At 42.2% G+C, this 22,126-nt stretch overlaps 1 protein-coding gene across 1 annotated transcript in view; it reads left to right on the forward strand.

The window, feature by feature from the left end:
* Positions 1 to 22,126, forward strand: part of FBXO21 (F-box protein 21) — a gene marked incomplete at its 3' end in the record, with an annotated part of 100,578 nt that overhangs the window by 55,117 nt on the left and 23,335 nt on the right. Inside the window, exons 9-10 of the mRNA XM_082252210.1 lie at positions 2,426 to 2,558; positions 21,170 to 21,354. Of these exons, the coding sequence (XP_082108336.1) occupies positions 2,426 to 2,558; positions 21,170 to 21,354 (318 nt within the window). The remainder of the gene's footprint in view (positions 1 to 2,425; positions 2,559 to 21,169; positions 21,355 to 22,126) is intronic.

Genomic DNA, 22,126 nt, shown 5'->3' on the forward strand with positions numbered 1-22,126 from the left:
TACTTATTTTACTTATATTTGGGTGTAGGGTCTTTAGTATGTACAAGTTTCTGTCTTAGTGTATTGCTGGGCTTGATGGACATAGGGATGCTGTCTTTGTTATAGATATTTTTCACTCCTGCTACGTCTGGGATGACTATATTACTGAATGTGTTCTGCTTTTTCTCTCTGTTCAGTGGTCCAGAGTTTTTGCTTGGCCTTGTGAATAGTTTAACGAAGGCCCAGTCTGGATAGCCACAAACCTTTAAAACAACCCTGAGATGTCTGTGTTCTTTTTCTTTAGACTGTTTGTTGATACTGTCTCAGCCCAATGTTGCAGATTACTAATAGTTTGCGTTCCAACTTGTGGCAGGAGTCACAAAGCAGATACTGGTCTGTGTGAGTAGATTTCTTGTAGACCTCAATGCCCAAATCATTAAGATTAACACACAGTCTAAATAGGTAATTGTTCATTCTGTGCCATATAAACTTGGTGAATGTGTCCACGGAGTTTATTGTACTAAACGCTTGTGTACCTGCTGTTCTAATCTTGGCCCATGTATCATGCACATACCTGAACATTTCTGAAAGAATTGAAGGTTATATTCTCCACCTTCTCCATGTACAGGTTAACTACAATGAGAGGCACATGTGATTCTATAGCACAGCCATGTTTCTGTCTGTAGAAGTTACTTGAAAGTTACTTGAAATAAGTTGTGTTGAGACATTGGTCCAACAAGGAACAAGCTTAAAGAGAAGTTCCAGGCACCTATAGAAAAAATAAAAGTCAACAGCTACAAAAAGTGTAGCGTCTGACTTTAAAAAAACAGCCACTCACCTGTCCCATGGTCTAGCGGTGAGCTCACCCAAGCTGTCTTCATCCCCCGTCCTCCCTCGGCGGCGCAGACATCTTCCCTATGGGCACCCGGCTGTGACAGCTTGCGGCTTAACAGCCGGGTGCCCACTGTACATGTGCGACTCGCGCGGTGCATCCTGGATTGGTAAATGCAGTCCTCTGGGACCTGTCAGTGTCCCAGAAGACTGCAGAGGGAGAAAGAGAGGAGAACTGCTGTTGCCAACCCCCCCCCCCCCCCCCGCTCCTCAAAAGTGCAAGAGCAGCGGGGGTCGAGTTTTTAGGTGAAGTTCCACTTTAATCTGACTTGAGCTCTGTTTGACTGTTGAGTGTGATCTCATTTCAGATATTTCCTTAGTCTCAATAGCCTCTGCAGTTTGTATACTAGTGGAAGTGGATCTGACGTCATAGGACACCAATATTTCCGCTGGCTCGAACTTCAATCCACGTACCATGTTGACAATGTTTTTCACGTTCAAAATATGATGTACTGTGTTGCCAGCTAAGGGTGATCTACTCAGCAGTCTTCCTACATCTAAGACCTCTTGCACATAGGAGTAAAAAAAGGCTAATTTTTTACAGATCTGTACATACAGGCATTGTTGTCTATGGAACAATGCACGCAGATGTGTAAAGACCAGTAGTAAAGTGATGAGTACAAAGATATAAAACAAAAATTTAAAGTATATGTTTTGAGTGCAGTAATGTACACGCATACGCATGTATACCTGCCCATCCTCAACACTGGCAATGAAGAAGAATTTTATGCGTGTATGCGCGTACGCTCATTTACATTTGTTCGCACAAGGTCTTTATGTAACATTTTACTCGGGATCTTTATGCCAACGAGATCTTGAGCATAACCATCTGTAAGTTAATTTCCATGTGCAATTGGCCATAGGGAAATAGGGGCATTCTTTTGAGGACAGCAAAGTGCAAATTTGGACTGAGAGGACAACTGGCTTACAAGTGATATGAAAGAAGCCATCTACGTCAAAATAGAACAATCCATTAACCATCCCTTAGTCATCATCTTTTTTCCACATATGATGCTGTTTTAAAGTGTTACTAAACCCATGACCCTGCATTCACTATAGTTGGTCTCCCACAGTACACAACATGGAAACGCAATTATTTTAGTAAATATAAACTGCTAAATACCTTTTCTCATCAGCAGTATATAGCAATCGTAGGACTTCTGTGTGTCTGGTTAAAGCTTGTTGGACTGATTATACTGTTGTGGGACAAGATGGCACCACAACTTTTGCACCTCCTATCCGGCTCTTGGACAATCAACATTTACATATTCTGTGATGAGTGGATTAAGGTGTCCTCCGCTGTGAATATACAGTAAATGCTGGGGTATCTTCCTGACACTCTAGGAAATAGAGAAAGGTTTGGTAGGCTACTATAAATCTTCAACATTACAGAACAACTCCAGTTGAATGTGACTAAAACTAGATACACATATATAAATGAGAACACTCACAGACATAAGAGCTGCATAAACTTTGATATTAAGTTGGTCTCATTTTATTATATGTAGATTATTACTTTACCATTCTTGTTCTGTTTTACACATGTCCCTTACAGGGAAAGTAAAGACCGTAGCTTTATGCTGCTGAGAGTATCTTTGGATCTGTACCTAGCCATGTATCCAGACAGCGTGCAACACCTATTGCTACAAGCGCGACTGTATTTTCACCTCGGTATATGGCCTGAAAAGGTAAAAAACCAAAGACAAAGAATAAGCTAATAGCCAGAAAAATAATGAATTTAGCAAAAAGTACTTGTAACTACAGCATAAAACTGTGTCATGTCTTTTATTTCCATACAGTCCTTTTGCCAACAATTTATTGTTGATTTAAAATTTTCATTTTTGGAAGGGGCAAACAAGGAGTTCTATGGCAGAAATATCAGATTTTGCTAACCTAATCATTTTGCTCCAGGTAATGCTATGTGACAGTCACATTGTATTCATAAACCAGTTGTGGACACTGGATGCACTATACATACCAACGCAAATGTTATCGAAGTACAAAGAGCGTATGTAGTACTCCTTTTCCTTCTGCCCCACTGTCCATTCCCCCTTTGCACTTGCCAGCAATTCCCAACTGTCAAAATGACAGTTGTTAAAATGTGATAAAGAGACATGTGAAAGAAAAAAGAAACGTTTCTATTTTACTTACTTTTAACCCATAATGTGCCATTGTCAGTCCTTTTTAAATTCTTCTCGCCCTTTTTCCCTTTAAGCTAATATTCTCCTGCTAAATTTTTTAATTTATTTATTTACTTTAACCATTAATGTTTAAACGTTTATCTTGTATTTTTTAATCATATTATTTTTTATGGGACAAATTGTATAATAAATATTAAACTTTTTATTTACAATAATATTTAACTGACCAAAGTGTAAAAAAGATAATGTTAACAAGGTAATAAAAAAAAAAAAAAAAAAAATGATAGATATATGTATTTCAAAGAACTTTATTGAGCAATTTACTTAAACAGTCCACAGTCCACACATACATCACACAGAAACAACACAGATCTGCATCTTACATGGAGTATAACGACAACAATGAAATAAATATATAAAAAACAGCGCTAGCATCATATATATATATATATAAAGTGCTCTTGTGCTCCAATCTTCTTAAAAATGCTGAAGTGCTCCACATAAATTCGTTCCATGATGTGACACACACGCCCCCTTTTATTTTCCTCCTTACCAGAAACAATGGACCCCCAGCTTTTCAGTCTGGGAGTCAAACAGACTTGACTTAAATGAGACTGATGGGTCACAAGGAACGGATCAAGAACTCCCCGGTAGCCTCTAAGATGTTCAAAATAATCCTCAAGTGCTGAACAAAGAGAAGGAGCCAATAGTGAAGTACCGAAGGGTTCAGTTTAATAGCGCAATAAAAACATACTTACAAAATGGTAGTAGTAAAACAGCATGTAAACAACAATAAGCTTCCACGAACGCTGTAACCACCATGCGTTCCACGGCAACCGGAAGTGACATCAGTACAACTTGGAACCAGAAATTACGTCAATGCGTTTCGCCCTCCCACAGGGCGTCATTTCCGGTAAATACAGACCTCTATTTATATCCAGAGAAGAGCCACCTCCTCCCCAGTGACCAATCAAAAATCATGATGGCCATTTTAGAAGACAAGATTTAATTAATAGTAATGTACCAATAAACCCACTTACTAGAAATAGTCTCAATGATGTCACTTACAGCTAATTATACATAACATTAACAGACTTTATTACAAAATGAAATATAAATTTACTTAAAACAATCAATGCCAACTGATTCTAACTACCTGTATATCAGACTATACAAAAATAATAAAAAAATATATGGGTAAATGTTATTTCTGAAAAAAATAACGTTTCTGATAAATATAAAGTTGTAGGAATAAAAAATAAAAAAATTTAAGTATAAAAATATAGTAAAAAGAAATATAAAAATAAATAATAACTAAAAAAAAATTGAAAATGTTATGAAAAAAGAGAATGAAAACAAAAAAATGAAAGTAGTTATACAATATATCACATTCTTCCACTAATTAGAAATAAAACAGTTGAGATCCAACTCAGGGTTCATAGTTCCCAAACGATGAATTCACTGTGTTTCATTTTGGGAAATAGCCCTTTTTAAATTTCCTCCCCTCCAGTGGGGCTCAACCCTGTTTATCCCACAAAAAGTCAAAACAGTAGGATCCTTCCCATGGTGGAGCCTGAAATGATTAGATAGGCTATGATGTTTAAAGCCCTTTTTTATGTTATTCACGTGTTCCCTGAGCCTGACTCCCAGCTTCCTAGTTGTTCAGCCCACATATTGGAACCTGCAGGGACAGGCTAGGAGATATGTGACATGCGTGATTTGACATGTAATACATTTTTTAATTCAGTAGGACTCACCACGTGAATGTGATTTGAAAATGTGTGGTCTTCCTCTTTCTAAATTTAGAAGTCCTACAAACATACATTTGCCACAGCTAAAAAAAATCCCACATGATCTAAAAAAGTGCAAGTCTTTTTGGGTGGATCGACTACATTATGAGCTGATTTCAAACATAATGCTGGGGGTTTGGTATAAATAAAATGGTGGTCTATCCGGCAAAACATTCCGTAATTCTACATCCTTTAACAAGATCGCCCAATGCTGTTTTATAATTTTCTCTATCTGTTTGTATTGTCGGGTAAAGTCTGTCATAAATGCAACTCCAAAATCTTTTTTTCTTTCTTTTTTTTAACAAATCCTCTCTACTCACATAACCTACTGTTCTTTTAAATTTCTCTAAATCTTTGACACTATAGCCCTTCTCACAAAACCTTAACACCAAAATATTTGCCTGTATATCATAATCATCCCTTTTATTACAATTTTGCCTTACTTTCATCATTTGACTTTTGGAAAGGGCTCCCAACCATCTGGGGTGATGGCAACTCCCCAGAGGGATATAACTATTCATGTCAACTTCCTTTAAAAAAGGGTTTTGGTTAGAAGTTGATTATACTCTTTATATACTACAAGGTCCAAAAAATTAACATGTTCTAAATCAAAAGTTGCTGAAAATGAAATGCCATATATATATATTGTTACCAATTTCTCTTAAGGAATTGTTGAAAAGATTCCTCTGAAACCCCAAACCACTATTATTATTATTATTATACAGGATTTGTATAGCGCCAACAGTTTGCACAGCGCTTTACAATGTGAGGGAAGACAATACAGTTACAATACAATTCAATACAGGAGGAATTAGAGGGCCCTGCTCGTTAGAGCTAACAATCTAGAAGGGAGGGTCAAGTGAAATAAAAGGCAATAACCGTGGGGGATGGGCTGATGGAGAAAATGGAGGTATAGTTGTTAGGTGTGGGTAGGATAGGCTTCTCTGAAGAGGAGGGTTTTCAGAGATCGCCTAAAAGCTAATAGAGTAGGCGATAATCGGACAGATAAGGGTAGGGAGTTCTATAGGATTGGAGAGGCTCTGGTAAAGTCCTGGAGGCGAGTATGGGAGGAGGTGACAAGGGAGCTAGAGAGCAGGAGGTTTTGAGAGGAATGAAGAGAGCGATTAGGTTGGTATTTTGAGACTAGGCTAGTGATGTAGCTGGGGGCTAAGCTGTGGATTGCTTTGTAAGATGTTGTTAGTATTTAGAATTTAATTTGTTGGGTGAGCGGAAGCCAGTGGAGGGCTTGACAGAGAGGAGCAGCGAACACTGAGCGATTGGTAAGGTGGATGAGTCTGGCGGCAGCATTCATGATGGATTGAAGGGGGGATAGCCTGTGTAGAGGTAAGCCAATGAGATGGGAATTGCAGTATTCGAGGCACGAGATTACCAGGGAGTGAACTAGGAGCTTTGTTGTGTCTTTGGTTAGAAAGGGGCGTATTTTGGAGATGTTGCGCAGGTTGAGGCGGCAAGATTTGGACAGCGATTGGATGTGGGGCTTGAAGGAGAATTCAGAGTCTAGAACAACACCTAGGATCTTGGCGTGCGGGGATGGGCTGATAGTAATGCCATTGATATTGACAGGGAGATCAGGGGAAGGGGCACGTGGTGGAGGAAAAATTATATGCTCGGTTTTGGATGGATTGAGTTTGAGGAAGTGGTGTGATATCCAGACCGATATACAGTGGGTACGGAAAGTATTCAGACCCCCTTAAATTTTTCACTCTTTGTTATATTGCAGCCATTTGCTAAAATCATTTAAGTTCATTCTTCTTCCTCATGAATGTACACACAGCTCCCCATATTGATGGAAAAACACAGAATTGTTGACATTGTTGCAGATTTATTAAAAAAGAAAAACTGAAATATCACATGGTCCTAAGTATTCAGACCCTTTGCTGTGACACTCATATATTTAACTCAGGTGCTTTCCATTTCTTCTGATCATCCTTGAGGTGGTTCTACACCTTCATTTGAGTCCAGCTGTGTTTGATTATACTGATTGGACTTGATTAGGAAAGCCACACACCTGTCTATATAAGACCTTCCAGAGTAAATGAGAATCATGAGGTCAAAGGAACTGCCTGAAGAGCTCAGAGACAGAATTGTGGCAAGGCACAGATCTGGCCAAGGTTACAAAAAGATTTCTGCTGCACTTAAGGTTCCTAAGAGCACAGTGGCTGTATTAGATCAAAAGGGGGCTTCTACTAAATACTGAGCAAAGGGTCTGAATACTTAGGACCATGTGATATTTCAGTTTTTCTTTTTTAATAAATCTGCAACAATGTCAACAATTCTGTGTTTTTCTGTCAGTATGGGGTGCTATGTGTACATTCATGAGGAAGAAGAATGAACTTAAATGATTTTAGCAAATGGCTGCAATATGACAAAGAGTGAAAAATTTAAGGGGGTCTGAATACTTTCCGTACCCACTGTATCTAATAGTAAATTAGTGATACGTGAGGAGACTAAGGGAGAGAGCTGAGGGGTGGATAAATAGATTTAGGTCAGCGTAGAGATGGTATTGGAAGCCGTTGGAGGCTATCAGCTGACCCATAGAGGAGGTGTAGAATGAAAATAGGAGGGGTCCAAGAACAGAGCCTTGGGGGACCCCAACAGAGAAGGGAAAAGGAGAGGAGGAAGTAGAATTGTAAGTAACACTAAAGGTGCGGTTGGATAAGTAGGAAGATAACCAGTGAAGAGTACAGTCCCGGAGACCAAAGGCATGGAGTTTTTTGAGGAGAAGGGGATGGTCAGCCGTATCAAAGGCAGCAGAAAGGTCCAGGAGTAGGAGTACAGAATAGTGTCCATTGGGTTTGTCCTAGATTGTTTGTCAGTTTTAGGAGAGCAGTTTCAGTGGAGTGTTGAGGCCGAAATCCAGACTGAAGGGGATCAAGGAGGCTATTCTCGGCAAGGTGGTCGCATAGTCTGTTGTAGACCAGACGTTCAAGGAGTTTGGATAAAAAAGGGGAGCAAGGAAATAGGGCGTAGGTTGTTAAGATCGTTCGGGTCCAGTGAGGGCTTTTTAAGTATGGGTCTGACTAGTGCATGTTTTAGAGAATTGAGGAAGATGTCAGAAGAGAGGGAGAGATTGAAGATGTGGGTTAGAGAGCGTAGATTAGGGCAAGAGGGTGAACGTAGCATTTGCGAGGGAACTGGATCCAGAGGGCAGGTGGTTAAGTGGACGTTAGCAAGTAGTTTAGCAACTTCATCTATAGTGGTGGGGTTGAATGAGGGAAGTAGTGATTGCACCTGTGGGAATGAAGCATAAAGCATGGAAGGTATCTGAACAGCAATGATCTCCTTACGAATTGTATCAATCTTCTATTTGAAGTGGTTGGCAATCTCTTGGGCAGTGAGTGAGTCAGTGGGAGGAGGTAGTGGAGGACGGAATAGAGAATTAAAGGTAACGAAGGGTTGCCGGGGGCGGGATGACAAGCTGTTAATGAGAGTGATAAAATAGGTCTGCTTGGCAGTGTGGTGACTGGAATTGTATTTTTGGAGGGCAGATTTATATTGGTTGAAATCTTTCTGAGACCTAGTCGCTCAAGAGCACGGCTATGCTTTTTCAGACTTCTAGTGTTATCTGTTTGCCAAGGTTGAAGGAGTCGGGCCTGATTCGGTGTGTGGTGAGGGGGGGGGGGGCCAGTGTGTCCAGGGAGGCTAAAAGTGAAGCGTTGTAGACAGAAGTGGCTAGGTTGGTGCAGGACAGAGGTGCGATTTTGTCATAGAGGTGGTCGGTAGCAGAGTAGAGAAGAGAAGGGTTGAGATGGCGTAGGCTTCTGTGGGTAACTGTAAGGTAGCTGGAGGAAGAAAAGGTGGAGGAGAGGGAGAGGGTGAAACTAATAAGGTAGTGATCAGAGAGAGGAAAAGGATTGTTTGAAAGGTTATGCAGAGTGCATAGGTGGGAGAAAACAAGGTCAAGGATATTGCCCTCAGAGTGAGTAGAAGCATGTATCCATTGCTTCAGGTCAAAGGAGGATGTTAGACTGAGAAGTTTGGAAGTGGCAGAAGTGTTCGTATTAATAGGGATGTTGAAGTCGCCGAGAATGATTGTGGGGATTTCGAAAGAGAGAAAGTAGGGTAGCCAGGCAGAGAAGTTGATACTGGTCCAGGGGGGGCGGTAGATAACAGCTATCCTTAGAAAAGACGAATGCAGTGTACCTCAAATGAGGAGAGTGACAGAGAGGGAGGTGGGTGGAGTACCTGACAGGTGCTATGTGGGGCTAGATTGATCCCAACACCCCCGCCCTTGCGTCCATTGGGTCTGGGGGAGTGAGTCCATAGAAGACCACCTTGGTATAGGGCAACAGAAGACGTAGTGTCAGATTCGTGAAGCCAGGTTTCGGTGATGGCAAGTAGATTAAATGAGTTAGCGATAAAAAGGTAATGGAGAGAGGTAAGTTTATTACAGACAGAGCGGGCGTTCCAAAGGGCACAAGAGAAAGGGAGTCTGGTCTTGGGAAGAATAGAGATGGAAACTAGATTGTGCTGAGTGCGGCTGCAGCCAGAGGGTGCAGGGTGAGAGGTGTGTTCAGCACAGGTAAATGATGGGGGCCCGGGGTTTGGGGATATGTCTCCAGAGGTTAGGAGAAGCAGAAAGGTGAGGGTGGTAATATGAGAGTGTGATGAAGGGACATGCCCCAGTGTCCTAGAGGTTTTGTGTGCATGTGGATTTAGAAATAACAGGAGATGGTGAGTGCAGTAATAAGGTGAGGACAGACGTGAGGGGGATATATATAAGCTGGGGGGTGAAGGAGAGAGTTTAAGGATAGAGGACACGGCTGTCAGAAGAAGTAGTAGAGAGTGCATGTTATAAGGAGAGAGAGAGCTGAAGGGGTAAATAAGGTCACATGCAGTCTGTGTGGTGTTTATCTCAGCCTTTCCTTTTGTTCATTCACATTGTGCATTCGCTGAAGTGCAGAAGTGCTCCCACTTATAGAAATACCCCCACTTTGAGAAGAGAGCCCCAAAAGCAAACGTGCCCCCCCCCCTCCAAACGTGCCTTCCCCAAGAGATGCTGTTCTTATATACTGTTAGAGAAGGGGTGGGTGCTTTCCAATTAACTAATCAGGAATTAATAAATAGGCAGAGCAGGATTTTCACTTCAGAAACAGATTTATAAGCGGACAACTAAGACCGATAACTATTATAATTATATATAATAGAGATCAAAGGCTATAAAAGGTAAGAGATAAAACATTGCAAAGAGCAGTCTACAGATGGTTAAACAAATAAACATACCACATTTAAAGACCAAATATAGGAAAATGCAGGTTTCAAAATTTCAGCATTGGGTGGAAATGGGCAGCAGTTGAACATATCACATATAATGTCATCTATGTACCTTTTAAAAAAAACCTCAATTGAGGTATGCTATTATCATATAAAATATGAAAATATTTACCACTGATGGGGCATATTTGGCACCCATGGCCACTCCTGTCTTCTGTCTAAAGAAGTTCTTCTCATGCAAGAAGAAGTTGTGGCTCATGGCCAAATCTAACGATTTCAGTAGGAACTCTTTTTGTTTTGAAATTGGTGCCATTTAGGACCCACAACACTGCCTCAATGGCATGTTGTTGAATGTTGGTATATAGGGAATTGACATCGCTACTAGCTAATATACATCTACCGTCAACCTCCATTTTTTGTAATAATTCCATCAGATCTTTGCTATTCTTGAGATAAGCTGGACATTTTTGTGCCAAGGGCTGCAAAAAACAAGATATAAGATATTCACCTATTCTAGAAAACAAAGAATCTACTCCACTTACAATGGGTTTCCCCATGGGGTTCGAGATGATCCTTTTGGACCTTAAATGACAGGTATCCTTGGTGCATCCTGTATTAAATATCTGGCCTCTTTTTTATTCAATATTCCCTTCTTCTATGCCTCTTTAACCAATCATTTAAGTTTGGCTCTATATGTATTTGTTGGATTTCCTTTCAACTCCTCATAAGTTTCTTTATCACCCACTCATTTATTTAATTCAGCTAAATAGTCGGATTTATTGAGAATCACCAACCCTCCCCCCTTGTCTGCTGCTCTGATAACAATCTGTTTCTTCTTTTCTAACGACTCCAAACCCTTTTCAATATCTCTTACGTCTTGTGGGATTAATTTTGAGTTTCTCAAGGTCTTGTTCTACTATAGCCCTGAAAACTTCAGAGAAATGATTATTATTATTTTTCGGGTTGAAGATTGAATTATTTCTCAACTCAGTCTGTTGGTAGCCAGAATCATCCTGTTCCAGCGACACCAATACACCAAAATACAAAAGATTACCCACCAACATGTATAGACAAGCATATAGGCATATCAAACAGACATGTCCCATCCCTCAGGAACAGAGTTATAACATAACACTTAATTACCCCTCAACACTGTAGCAGTTGATTCATAATAAGATCTACCGGGGCCAGACCCAGAGTATCCAACCGTGATACCCAGCGCTTATCAAATTTACCGAAACACCCTCTGTGCTAATACATATTTCAAGTCGTAGGGTATCCCCCATTTGGCATATCCCTTCTTTCAGCGTAGGGGGAATCAGTCGATTTCTAGTGCTTTAGAATTACCAGCCTGAAAAAGGGCCCTTTCTATTGCTTGTTTAGGTATATCCTCAGCAGAGAGATTGCATAGAATACCCAACAGACATTGTTTGGGGTCTTCACATACTTGGACTTGAAAAACCTGGGTAATAGTGGCTATGACCCCCTTCCAATAAGGGTGTAATTTTGAACACCACCATTTTAAGCGTAATAAATCGCCATGATCCCTACTACATCATGTACAGGTGGGATCCTCTGTCATTCCCATACAAAATAATCCCACAGGTCTATAATGTACCCTCAGAAGTAAATACAAAGGCATTGAGCAACATTTAAGGAACATTGTTGGACTGCTAATAGAGCCTCCTCCCACTGCTCTTTTTCGAAAACCCCAACATCCTTTTCCCATTGGGAAGCTGCTCTGAGAGGGTAATCTTGGAGAAAAATGTTCAGTAACATGGAGTAACGCTAATATAAACCCTTTGTAGGAGACCACCTCATACATGTAATTAAATATTGGAGTATGAGATATATATTTTTTAACATAAATAATGAAAGTGATGTGAATTCCAAAATTTTAGATTTGCCACAGGGACATGAGGACAGGTAACATTTTCAAGTGGAAATATCCCATCACTGACCTACTCTATGCAAAACTAAAAAAGTAAGTTTTGACTTTACATAAAGCGTATATTCCACGCTGTGGAATTCAAAGTATGGCTTATGTAAAAGGGTTTTTTTTTATTTCAGAGTTTTAAGCTGGAGGACTTGAGTTCAGCTTTTTTATTAGACCCAACCCAGCTCAGAAACCCACAGAAATTCCACATATAATAAAAGAATATTCATTTTTCCCAATTTCTAGGCAGTACGTAGTACAAAAACTAAATATATACTGTAGAACTCCCGCCTAAAAAAAAAATAAAAAAATAAATAAATTTCTTGAAGTTATAATTAGAGGTGCACCGAACAGAAATTTTGGTACCAAAACCGAAAAATTCAGGATGCACTTGGCCGAAAATGTCACAGTTTATTATAAATAAAAGCAAAGTGGTCCTTTGCACCAAACAAGATTCCCCGCTTGTTTGGTGCACATCAGCCCAGATGAGAACAGTCCACAGCAGCATGCCATTAACAGCGGTGGCTGTCATTTCTGTAGACAGGCCCACCTTAGAGGTTATTCAAACCCTTGACATCAAGCAGTCTTTTGGGGAGGAAGAGGTGCAGACTGTGGAAATCCAGGGAAGCAGGCAGCACATTTTTCAAGGATTTTTCCTCTTTATCAAGATTGATGGGGCGCTACAGTATATACACCTTTCAGAGCAGGTAGTGTTGTTAAACTGCCACATATTATGCATGACATAGCTAAAATTGTGTTAAAAATAGTAATATAGCAAAATAGTTTATAGCAAATACTATAAAACAGGGATTTGTATGTTTCTTGATATAAGTAGCTTTATGGAAATAAAAGTTTTAAAACCGTGACCTATAATTCATGGTATTATACATTTCATTCATAATTTTCAAAGAGATACCGCTACTAGCCACTAGAAGGGGACATTTGTACAGACATATATACCCACTATGTGTATTGCAATGGAAAAAGGAAACAAAGTAACAAATATATTTTGAAGTGATGGTAACAATATTATCTAGATTCTAGAAGCTTTAGTTAAAATGAACAAGGGTTAGTTTTCATAGAAAAAAAAGTTTATAAAATATATATTTATTTAATTTAACTGTAATGATGAGAAATATTAATAAAAACTATATTTCACTTTCATTCATTGACGGACACAGCTCTCCATTCTTGCCCGCTACAGGAGTAGGACACTAGGCAGAAAAAAGACTTGGCTATGCCTATGGGCAGTCTGAGGTGGTATACATCCCCCTCCCTGCTATAGGCCTTCCGTTTTTTTTTTCTGCCTAGTCAGGAGTAAGGACCTAGTTCCTTGCTGGGATCTCTGATCCTGGAAATTTGCTTTTTTTTTATTTTTTATTTTTTTATTTTTATGGCATTTTTTTTCCTGTGAGATCTACAGTTAACTTCCAGATTGGGCGACAAGCTGGATAATCTAGATCCAGTGGTCCAGTCTGGCCAGCGAGAGCACACAGACCAGAGCTCCATCCTGGACTGGGGCAGCCAGTGAGTTAAACGTCTCACGTGGACACATATGACTGCGTGCAAATAGCCCGCGTCACAGTGTTACTCTGGCCGACAGCCCCCCATTTCAGTGGTGAGGAGATTCTGTCTTGGGAGTGTTACCCACAGGCACGCTGGTTCGGTAAGTAGATGGCCCCTTCCCTCCTTTCCTGGACAGTGTTGGGCGCAGGTACTCCGGGGGTTCTCCTCCAACCCCCCCCCCCTCCCGTGGTAGGGCTGTGTGGCCGAGCCGGGCGCCTTCCTCTGGAGGGGCAACTCAGTAGGGGTGGTCCAGGTCGCTGGCAGCTGTAGCCGCTATTATGCTGTTGAACGCCTTTCTCAGCGGTGTTGTGGGGCCCTAGGGGGGGGTTCTGCCTCCGGGACTAGCCGCATCACGGCGGGTGGCCCCCCCCTAAAGGGGGCTCTTTTTGCAGCCTCCTCTGTGGGCCTCCTTGGAAGGGCATCAGCGGGCACCCCCCTTTTTTTCATGGTTTGTCAGCGGTCTTCTTCGTGGGCCCTTAGTCGGCCCCCTTTGGGTTTTTTTTGTGTTTCCCGGTAGCGCCCTCCCCTGTCTAATCTGTCATCAGATCCTGAATCTGGCTCTGTCGGCGTGGACGTGGCCCACTCTGGGGGATTATAGCCATGCTCCCTGACCTTTCAGATAGTGAGAATGATTCCTCCACAGCTCTAGTTGTGCTTGAGAGGCGCTGATTGACGCACTGATTGCATCCGTGGTGGAGACTTTGCAGATGGAGGATGCAGCTGAGGTGGCTGCGTAGGTGGCTGACCCTTTTTTGGCACTCGAAAGCCGTATCACATGGCAAAAGTTTTTCCTTATCCCTCCTAGTTTGGCAAATTTGTCTATATTGAATGGGAGCGTCCAAAACACCCCCTTGTGGTTCTTAAACGCTTTGCTGTGAGGTACCCCTTTGAGGAGTCGCTATTCAAGAAGTGGACTGTTCCACCAGTGGTGGACCCCCCTGTCTCTAGGTTGAACAAGGCATCCATGATTTGGGTAGAGGAATCTCCGGCTTTTAAAGATCTGGCTGACAGGAAGGTGGAGGCTGTGACCCGCAATATGTTCACTTAGGCCAGTCCTGGCCATTGCCCTGGTGTCACAAACACTAACTGAATGGGCTAAACTTTTGCGCCATGACCTAGAGGGTGAGCAGGTTCCTCCTGCCTTTGCCAAATTGACGGACCAGTTGGTCCAGGGGCTGCAGTTCGTCTGTGATGCCTCTTTGGATGGGGCTCCTATGATTTCTAAGCTATCTGTTTTAGCAGTGGTGCTTAGGCGTGTATTGTGACTTAAGTGTTGGTCCAGACTTCTAAAAAAGCTCTGACTGCTTTCTCCCTTCTAGGCAATCGCCTGTTTGGGGCTACCCTGGATGACATCATTAGGAGTCTAACAGGGGGGAAGAGTACCTTTTTTCCACAGTCTGGGAATGGGGAAAGAACCTCGTTGCAAACGTGGCCCGTTTTTCTCGGCTCACAAGAAGTATTTTTGTCCCTAAGGGTCCACTGACAAGGGTTCAAAATCTTTCAAATCCTCTTCGGGAGGTTCCAAGTGGCCCTGGTCTGGCAAGCCGAGAGCGGGTATTTCTGGACCCGCAGACCAGGCTCCTTCAGCATGAAGGTACGCCCTCTCCCCAGCCTGGGGTGGGGGGACATCTTCGCTGGTTTCCGGGCCAGTGGACCTTCTTATGTCCGGTTACAAGATAGAGTTTCGCTCTTGCCCTCCGAAAGGGTTCTTCCCTTCCAATGTGCGTCTGTTCGTGGAGAAATTGCAAGCTCTCTTTGGGGTGGTGCAAGACCTGTTGTTTCAGGGTGTGATTGTCCCAATTCTGGTTCGGAACAGTGTCACGGTTTATTTAAGCCTGTTCACAGTCCCAATGAAGGAGGGCAAGGTATGTCCAATTCTGGGCCTCCAGGCCCTGAATTGCTTTGTGCGAGTAAAGAAATTCAGAATGGACTCTCATTCGAATGGTGGTGGCATCCCTTCATCAGGAGCTACCAGAAGTCGGCTTTCATTCCATCCAGAAAATTGGATTATCTGGGTCTGACTCTGGGTTCAGCTCTAGCCAGAGTGTCCCTTCCTCTGGACAAACTCCAGAAGTTGCATGCTGTGATTCATCTACTGCTGTCCTGCAGGTGATCCTCCCTCCGGACTTGCATGTGGGTGCTGGGCCTGATGGTATCTACCTTCGAGGTTGTTCCGTTTGCACAGTTCCAATAAGAGGTCCCTTCAAAGGGTAAAATGGGACAAGTGTCCGAGGCCTCTGGACAATCCGATTCGGCTGAGCCGGAAAACCAGGGGGTCCCTGGTCTGGTGGCTTCGCTCTCCGGCTTTTCAGCAGGGCAAATCCTTTCTCCCCTGGTATTGGACAGTGGTCACCATGGATGCCAGTCTGTCTGGGTGGGGAGGTGTTCTGGGACTGAGCTCTGCTCAGAGTTGTTGGATGATGGAAGAGTTCAACTGGCAGGTGGATTACCTCAGTCTGCTGGTGTTGGACCAAGCTAAGTGGTCCCTTCACCCGGACGTGTTTTATCAGATATGTCTTTGGTGGGGCACCCCCGAGGGGGATCTTTTGGCGTCCCGGGTACTGAGGTTTGTGGCAAGGTCACTGGATCCTCTGTCGGACGCCACAGATGCTTTGGGGGCCCCATGAGGCCAGTATCATCTGATTTACACCTTTCCTCCTCTCAAGCTTCTGCCGTGCCATGGCTTCTGCCATGGCTTTTGCTTAGGATCGAGGCCGAAGGCATTCCAGTCATTCTAGTGGCCCCGTACTGGCTTCGTCGGTCTTGGTACGCCGACCTGGTGCAATTGTTTGCCGACGTCCCTTGGGGACAGCCTCTCAGGGAAGATCAACTGTCCAAAGGGCCGATCTTCCATGCTGCTTTACAGTCGCTGGCTTTGATGGCCTGGCTGTTGAAAGCCAGGTGCTGAAGGATAGAGGTTTGCCTGGGTCGGTGATTCACAGACTCGCTGTTTGTGATCACGAATGGTCCAAGAAAAGGGTTTTCTGCTTCTTCTGCGACCATTTCCAGATGGATCTGAGAGATGGTGTCTCTGACCAATTCTATCAAGGGTCAAGTTCCTCCTTTCCCTGTAAAGGCACACTCTACCTGGGCACTTAGTGCTTCTTGGGCCTTCCGTCCTCAGGCAGCATGGTTCCTTTGGCCCCAAGGTTTTGCAGGCTGCTGTTTGGAGGGTCTGTTGGGGGTGTATTGTTCAGGTTGGGCTCCAGTTTTTGTTGAGCTCCTGTGTACCTGGATGACTATTGTGTTTAGCTTTGGGATTTTTTAGTTGTCCCACTCCTCATGCTTGGCACTGCTTTGGGACATCCATATGGTTCTGAATAATAGAGAGATGTGTCCGTCAATGAACGAAAGAGAAAATGGGATTTTTGTACTTACAGTAAAATCCATTTCTCTGAATTCATTGACGGACAAAGCACCCACCCTTCTATGAAGGTTTAATACTTCTGACATTGCTTGTTACTAAACTGAAGGCCTATAGCAAAGAGGGGGATGTATACTACCTAGGACTGCCCATAGGCATAGCCAAGTCCTTTTTCTGCCTAGTGTCCTACTCCTGTAGGGGGCAATATTACCTTATAGTTCTAAATAATGAAGAGCTGTGTCCGTCAATGAACTCAGAGAAATGTGGTAAAAATTGTCCATTATTCTGCATCATATTTTGGGAAATTTATTATAAAAGAGTTGAATGGGCAGTAGAGTTTTGGGGAATTCATGTAAGGGACTGCTACATACACGTGTGTGTATAAGTATTTTATAGAACCATGCTGAATTACAAGGGGAATATTTTTTTTTTTTTGAAGAAATACATTCCATGAAAACACTTTGATTTCTTTAGTGGATTATTTTATGATTCGGCTCTCGACTAGTCTTCTAAGGGTTCTTAGTGTGGTCAACATATGCAGCGTAGGGAGCATGGGCAGCTTATTTTATAAACCTCATATTTGCTAAAACAGTTTAGGAATTTTTGAATTTTTTTATTCTTTCCCATTAGGGTCGGTACATCATTTTTCTTAATTTTTCTTCTTTTTTTCTACCATGTTCGGTAAATTTACATGTAAGGCATCTGAGTTTTCTGCATTGGAACAAACCTACCTACTGAATGAACAAAGGGGAATATATTGAGTTTCTGTCCTAGGGATCAAATTCTACTGTATTTTGCTAAGTGGAACCTTAAATCGAAAGTTCACCCAAAAAGGAAAGTTCTGCTTGTTTGCATCCGCCCCCCTCCACTGCAACATTTAGCAGTTTTTTTTTTGGGGGGGGTTGGTTACCTGGTTTTGAGAGGTACCGTTCCCTCTTCTGGTCAGATCTGCTGTTGTGATCTGAGCTGGAAGTTCCACCCCCCCCCCTCCCCCACAATCTTCCGGGACACATCACAGGTCCCAGAAGACTACAGGGCCATTCACAAGGCAGAGCGCAGCTCATGCATGCGCAGTAGGAAACCAGCTGTGAAGCCGCAAGGCTTCACTACCTTTTTTCCCCTTACTTGAGATGCCAGCGCCTGCACCTGAAGCTGATTGAAGAATCATTTTGAGCAAGAACATCACTGGATCCCTGGACAGGTAAGTGTCCTTATATTAAAAGTCAGCAGCTACAGTATTTGTCGCTGCTGACTTTTTTAATTTTTGGGGGAGAGCCTGGAGCTCCTATTTAACCTGGTTCTAATGACAATTTATTTTTTTAGAGCAGTGTTTCTCACCCTTTTTTCTGTCAAGGCATCCTGTAAAAATTATGGACAATCTTGGGCCGCCCTTTAAAAATTATGGACAGTCTCAAGGCACCCCATTCTAAAATGTATAACCTATTCTAATAGTTTTACATAATGCAGCAACACCTACAAGTCCAAGTAGGACACCCAATGTTAGAGGTGTTTTTTATGCTTTCAAAGCAATTACACATTTGCAAACTGGTAATGACTAGTATTCCAATGTTTCTCCATCAGTCGGCTAATGTGACCCCCACTGATGAGGGGAAGGGGCAGGGGAGGGTCAAACAAAGAAATGCATGCGACTGACATCCTCCTTATTAACTGATGACTCCATTGGTCATTGGGTGAGAAGAAGCTAGAAGATTGTAATGGTGCACAATGAAAACCTATGACTTAGTGTAACTAAAAGGCAGTCTTCATCCACATGCCATTTTGTATACAATTTTGGGGCAATTTGTAGGCATTTTGCCAAGGCACCCCTGAAGAAACCTCAAAGCACCCAGGGTGCCTGGACATCCTGGTTAAAAAAGGCTGATCTAGGGCCCATTCACAGTAAAAACTGCACATCTACTGCATGTTTTTTCCTTGCACGTTTACATGCATTTGATGTGCATTCGCAGTGGTTAAAAAAGGCAGTTTTAAAGCATTCTCTGCAGTAAGGAAAAAAACTTTTTCAATGTCAGCTCCGCCCAGCCTCCCCCTAAATACTTACCTGAGCCCAATCTTGATCCAGTGCTGTCTCTGAGAGCAACGGTACTGCTCTCTCTCTGTTTCTCTCCTCACAGGACATGGAGGCAGGAGTCATTGGCAACCGCTGCTGTCAATCAAATCCTGCCAGCAGGGGGCAGGCTGAGCTTTGCTGTGTGTGTCAATAGACGTACACAGCCCAGGTCAGGATCAAGCCTGCATGTCGGCAACCATTGCAAGCACTTGCTACAGGGGCAAACACAGAGGAGGAACAGCCTGGAGCGCCGACAGAGGACCCCAAAAGAGGTTTGAGGCTGCTCTGTGCAATACCTTTGCACAGAGCAGGTAAATGTACCATGTTCGATTATTTTAAGAAAAAAAAAAAAGTACCTTTACAACCACTTTAATATGTGGAGCCTTTCTGAACACTGGTGTAGGTTTTGATGACAATGTAAGGCCTAGTATGTTTAATCAAGCGGAATTTAGAATTGAAATGGGTGATGAACTTGATATGATATTCTGCCTTCTTGTGTAATTTGCTTTTGCTCAGGAAAATTATTAGATATGTCTGGTAGGCTTCTCCCTACTTTTGACATATAATATTTTTTTAAGGATTTGTAATTACAATCACACTCAGTTTAATATAAACATCCCCAAGTGTGCAATTTTTTCTAAGCCTACAAAATTTAGTCCTAGAAATATTTTGGGATAATAGCGACTGTTGTAGTGCAGATAGGAGCGGCCCACTGTGTGTTTAAGGTGACTGGTAGAAATGATGGTACTATTTTAATGAGTACAATATCAGGGAAAACCAACTTCCTTGAAATGATTGCTGGGGTCTGGGAACTAAAGGGTCTATATAGCAGAATTTTGTATGTACCTTCTGTTTTTGTCTTCTGTATGATGTTATAGGGTACACTTAGTTGGTCCCTCCCTGTCTTTACCGTGTTCCCTCAAGTCTTCAAAGCAGACACTAGGCTGGGAAGATTGTCTTTTCAAGAAACTATAAAAAACACCCTTTGTAATGCATTCAGAGAAGAACAATTGCATTTCATTCAACTTTCATGTCTTAACCGATTACCGACCACCGCACGGCGGTCAGCCCCTCACAGGCAAAGCGACATAGTACTACGTCGCTAGCCTGTGAGGCTCTAGGGAGCAAACGCGCGCCGCTGGAGGCGCGCTCCCGCGCGGACCTGTTTTCCGCCGGGCACACGGAATCGTCCGTTACACCGGAAGAAAGGCAGGCGGCTAATGTAAACAAAGCCGCCTGTTATTCTTCCCTGTGTAAGAATGGAGATCACACAGTTCTGCTATGTAGGACCGTTTGATATCTGTTCTTACACTAGTAGCCACAGCCAATCACAGTTAGAAACACGCCCCTAGGGACACACTTAACCCCTCCCTCTCCAATAAAGTTAACTCCTTCACTGTCCGCTGCAATGTTGCAGTCCCGCAAAAAAAATCGCAGATCGCCGCCATTACTCGTTAAAAAAAAAAAACAACAAAAATTACAAAAATCTTTCCCTTAGTTAGTAAACGCAATAACTTTTGCGCAGACCAATCAAAATACGCTTTTTGCGATTTTTTTTTTTTTTTACCAAACCTATGTAGCATAAAACAAATTGGCCTAAAATGTTAAAAAATTTGGATTTTTAAAATTTTTTTTGGGAATTTCATATAAAAAAATTTGAAAAATATTGTTATTTTTGCAAAATTGACGCTCTTTTTTTGTTTGTAGCGCATGATCAAAAAATCGCACAGGTGATCAAATACCACCAAAAGAAAGCTCTGTTTGTGGGAAAAAAAGAACGTCAAATTCATTTAGGTACAGTGACGCACGACCATGCAATTGTCCGTTAAAATCCCGCAGTGCCGAATCGCAAAATAGGCCCTGGTCAGGAAGGGGGTAAAATCTTCCGGGGGTTAAGTGGTTAATGGACGGTTTAGTGGTCTGTGGAGGGTACTGAATCAGCAGGTGACCATACTGTCTGGACAGTTTGAGACTTATGGAGGTATGTCAATTCAAAAAGCCGTACTTGAAACAGGGCAGTTACTATTTATAACTATGCAGAATTTGTAAAAAAAAAAAAAGACATTTATTATGTGTGATATATATGAATTTATTACACTTCTATGCTAATGTGTTTGAAACCTGAGGTGAATGTGAAATCAGTGTATGGACAACATTCTGGTTAATTGTGTGATTATATGCAGTATTTGTGTTTGGTAGGTCTTGGATATCTTGCAGAATATTCAGGCTTTGGATCCATCACAGCATGGTGCTGTGGCATATCTAGTCCAGCATACTTTGGAGCATATAGAGAGAAGAAAAGATGACAGCTCACTTCATGCAAAGTTGAGATCGAATGAGAAGGAAGTGTGCTATTCTGTAGGGCTTATTATGAGACATAAAAGGTATGTATATTTCATAGTTAATATTTGTGTTAATGATTGTAGCTTTTGATAGTGTAATCACAGAGTTAATTTTCTGGCAGTTGGCCATGAGAGCCCACTGGGAGGTCCTTGTAGAGAAGCAGCAGGTCTTGCTTATAGAGCTTTTATATATCAAATTGTCAGGGGAATTCAGAGACTTTGGGATTACACTGTCACCTTTAGGAGCATTGGACACTTGCAAACAAAAAATTGTGAACCAGCCCAGTCTAACCCCTCCTACTTCCAGTATTCTCCAGTTTTTTGCATTTCTTTGTGTGTTCTTAAGTCAATATGCTTGCAGCATCACTACTGGTCTCCTGGTCTCTCAATGTAGATATCCGGATCGGTCTTTTCTAACCATTACTCGTGTGGCATACCTGGACCTTGCTAGACTGAATGTTGCGGGTCTAGCCTGGAATGTGACCTACAGGCATTGACCTCTATGTACTGCATGTGGCCCACCAGGTGGAACCCTGTCTCTGAAAACTCATTGTGATTATGACATCCGAGCACCAGGAACCTCCTATACAGTATCTCACAAAAGTGAGTATACCCCTCACATTTTTGTAAATACTGTATTTTTTTATATCTTTTCATGTGACAACACTGAAGAAATTACACTTTGCTACCATGTAAAGTAGTGAGTGTACAGCTTGTATAACAGTGTAAATTTGCTGTCCCCTAAAAATAAGTGAACACACAGCCATTATTGTCTAAACCGCTGGCAACAAAAGTGAGTACAACCCTAATTGAA

The sequence above is a fragment of the Pelophylax lessonae genome, assembly GCF_965119305.1.
Source record: "Pelophylax lessonae genome assembly, chromosome: 1".
NCBI lineage: Eukaryota > Metazoa > Chordata > Amphibia > Anura > Ranidae > Pelophylax > Pelophylax lessonae.